The 2,843-nt window shown below is 36.6% G+C and overlaps 1 protein-coding gene across 1 annotated transcript; it reads left to right on the top strand.

Moving 5' to 3' along the window:
• Positions 1-904, top strand: LOC113716054 (probable F-box protein At1g44080). The gene is made up of 2 exons (XM_027240354.1): positions 1-262; positions 438-904. Exons 1-2 carry the CDS (start codon positions 1-3, stop codon positions 902-904), a joined length of 729 nt encoding a protein of 242 aa, XP_027096155.1.
• Positions 905-2,843: the final 1,939 nt, after the last annotated feature.

Below are 2,843 nucleotides of genomic sequence, written 5' to 3'. Positions count from 1 at the left end.
ATGGAAATTTCAGATTGGTCGGAGCTTCTTCCTGATTTGTTGATCATGATAGCCAGACGGATACAACTGATGGAAGATTTTATGGCTTTCAGAGGTGTTTGTACCTCTTGGCGAGCTGCTGCAAGTGTTGATAATTTTGTCAAGTCATGGCCTACAGTTCCATTGCTCATGCTAGCAGAAAAGAAAGACACCGATTATCGCAAATTCTACAGTCTATCTAGGGGCAAGATTTGGAGGAGAATGCCACTACCCGAAGCAAAAGGCAAAAAATTCATCGAGTCAAGAGGATGGCTGATCACAATATCAAGTTCAGGAGACATGAGCTTGTTGCATCCCTTTTCGCGCGCTCAAATTGAACTCCCAAATCAATCAACATTCCCGGAACATGATCTTAATCCTGATCCTTTTCTGTAATGCAACGAGTGCTGTTTTATCAGCGAGTCCATCAGAGACATCAGATTTTGTTGTGGTTATAGTTGGAGGTGGTGGTCGTTTTCTCTTGTTATGGAGACCTGGAGACATGTCCTGGACAAGAATAGAATCAGCACAGTATGGTGCCTTCAATGATGTTTATTTCTACAAAGGAAAATTTTATGCCATCACTTATGGAGGACATATATGGGTATGGGATATGTTAGATCCTCCAGAAGCTCAATATTATTTTACCATAAATAGGGAATTGATCGACTTTCGAAGGTCACGTCTAGTGGAATCAGCAGGTGAATTATTCGTAGTTGCAAGGGACGGGGCTGAATATGATGACGATGAGCAAACTTACGGCGTTACAAATTTTCGAGTTGTGCAGCTAGATTTGATCAAGAGGGAATGGAAAGAGATTGATAATTTGGGAGATATGGCTATTTTTGTCGGGCATAATGACGGATTCTCGCTTGATGCCACTTGATTTCTGAATATAATTAAGCCAAATTGTATCTACTTCATTGATGCTGCGATAGAAGCCTATATTTGTACTGAAGAAGGGGGTGGAAAGGACATGGGTGTCTACAATCTTGAAGATGGACATATTGAACGATTTGATGATGTCCAATCTTTTAGCTTGATCAGCCCACCAGCATGGGTAGCATCCATGGTTCAAAGTCACGATCGCGGTCCAGAACGTTCCACATTGGTTTCGACATATCGGTCGCGGTCTCGGTGAGACACAAATTTAAAGCATTTAATATTCTAAAAACTGTTAATAATATAAAAAAAATGCTAAACAAAAATAATAAAAAAATAGCAAAAGAAAATTTGTAAAATGTACTATTTTATACATATTAAACACGATAAGTACTTTTAATTATTTAAAACAATGGCATCACAAATAAAATCAAAACAACATGGACCACAATTTTAAAACTAATAATTGCAAAAGTAATATCAACCATTAACAATACAAACTAAAGATTTATTTATAGCATAAAGTTGGAATATTTTGATCAATCTCCTGCCAAAAAAAAAATCATATTAGATAAAAGGTAAATATGTAAAAAGATATACTAGTACTTTATATTTTCGTACATGTTAATACCAAGTAGAATGACGATATGGTTCAAAATCATCCTCATTTGTCGATGAATGGTAAAACAGATGTGGAAGTGGCATAGGACCTTGAGTTGGTAGTGTATACGAGTTATCTGGTATATTTATTGGATGTGAGGATTGACTAGATGTTCCATAATCATTGGACAGAAGAACTTCTGGATTGGAGATGATTTGCTGATGGTAGTATCCAAACCCTCGATAGTTAACACTATCGTTGGTACCATATGATGCAGTAGAATCATGACCATAAAATCCAATGTTATTGGAATCAAAAGAAGAACCATCACGAGACTTATCTATTTCTTTTTCATAGTATCCACTACCATGAATGCTAGTAGACCTTTCGACCTGTCCAAATCTGTCAAATGGCCGATATCCACTATAATAGTCAGGAGTGATTCCATATGATTGGTCATAGCTATATCCCAATTGACTAGTACTACGGTTTTGACTAGATTCATGCTCATAAGTTGGGTGTATACCCAAATTTTGCATCTGATCATTGACTCCTCTATATCTTTGTGACCCTGAATGGTGAGAGAAAGTATCCTCACTTGAAAATTGAGTTAAATCATTGAGGAATTGACGTTGTGCTTCTATACCAGGACGATAGCCAAGATCAGTATCTTGGGTGGCATAATAATTATCTTGTCCTTGAGCCCATGACATACCTCCTGTTTGTTGGCTATCTTGATTGTAACCACTATGTCTGAAAGAATTGTTCCCTCCATCTCCATTGTCACCATTGTCATCATCATTATTACTGTTGTCACTTTTATTTGAAGATGACGGAACAGTCTGCTTACTAGTTTGTTTAGTCTTACTTTTTTGTTTCCTACTTGAGGATTCAGCAAAACCTTTCTTATTTCTTTCAGTAATATATTGGGACAACGTATCACCAAAACCATCGTTGTCATGTTCTTGATATTCACTACTTTCTAATTCAGTTTGATGAATGCCCTTATCCAACCAATCTAGATTATCTTCAAGCAATGTGGGTTGTTCATTTTCTCTTATCCAATCATCCAATTTATCATTTTGGTGAAAAATGTGATTCAAGTCAATTGGGTTGTAGAAATCATCAGTATCTCTTTGATGCATCAAATTTTTCACCTTCAATTGCATATTGTAATGCACAAAAACTAATTTATGCAATTTTTTAACTGCCAAACGGTTGCGTATGAATTAATGACCATGTACTCCAATTTCACTCGCAACCAGAGGATATGCGGGTTTGACTCAATATTTTCACTGCAATATTCCTTAAATTTGGTGTATCTTCACCGTAGTTAAGCCAC

Source organism: Coffea arabica, chromosome 11c, assembly GCF_036785885.1.
Source record: "Coffea arabica cultivar ET-39 chromosome 11c, Coffea Arabica ET-39 HiFi, whole genome shotgun sequence".
NCBI classification, from domain to species: domain Eukaryota; kingdom Viridiplantae; phylum Streptophyta; class Magnoliopsida; order Gentianales; family Rubiaceae; genus Coffea; species Coffea arabica.
This window is presented reverse-complemented; position numbering and strand designations above follow the sequence as displayed.

Coding starts and splice junctions, on each gene's coding strand:
- LOC113716054 (XM_027240354.1), top strand. CDS start 1: ATGGAAATTTCAGATTGGTCGGAGCTTCTTCCTGATTTGTTGATCATG. Junction 263..437: donor GCCACTACCCGAAGCAAAAG/GCAAAAAATTCA, acceptor CTGTTTTATCAG/CGAGTCCATCAGAGACATCA.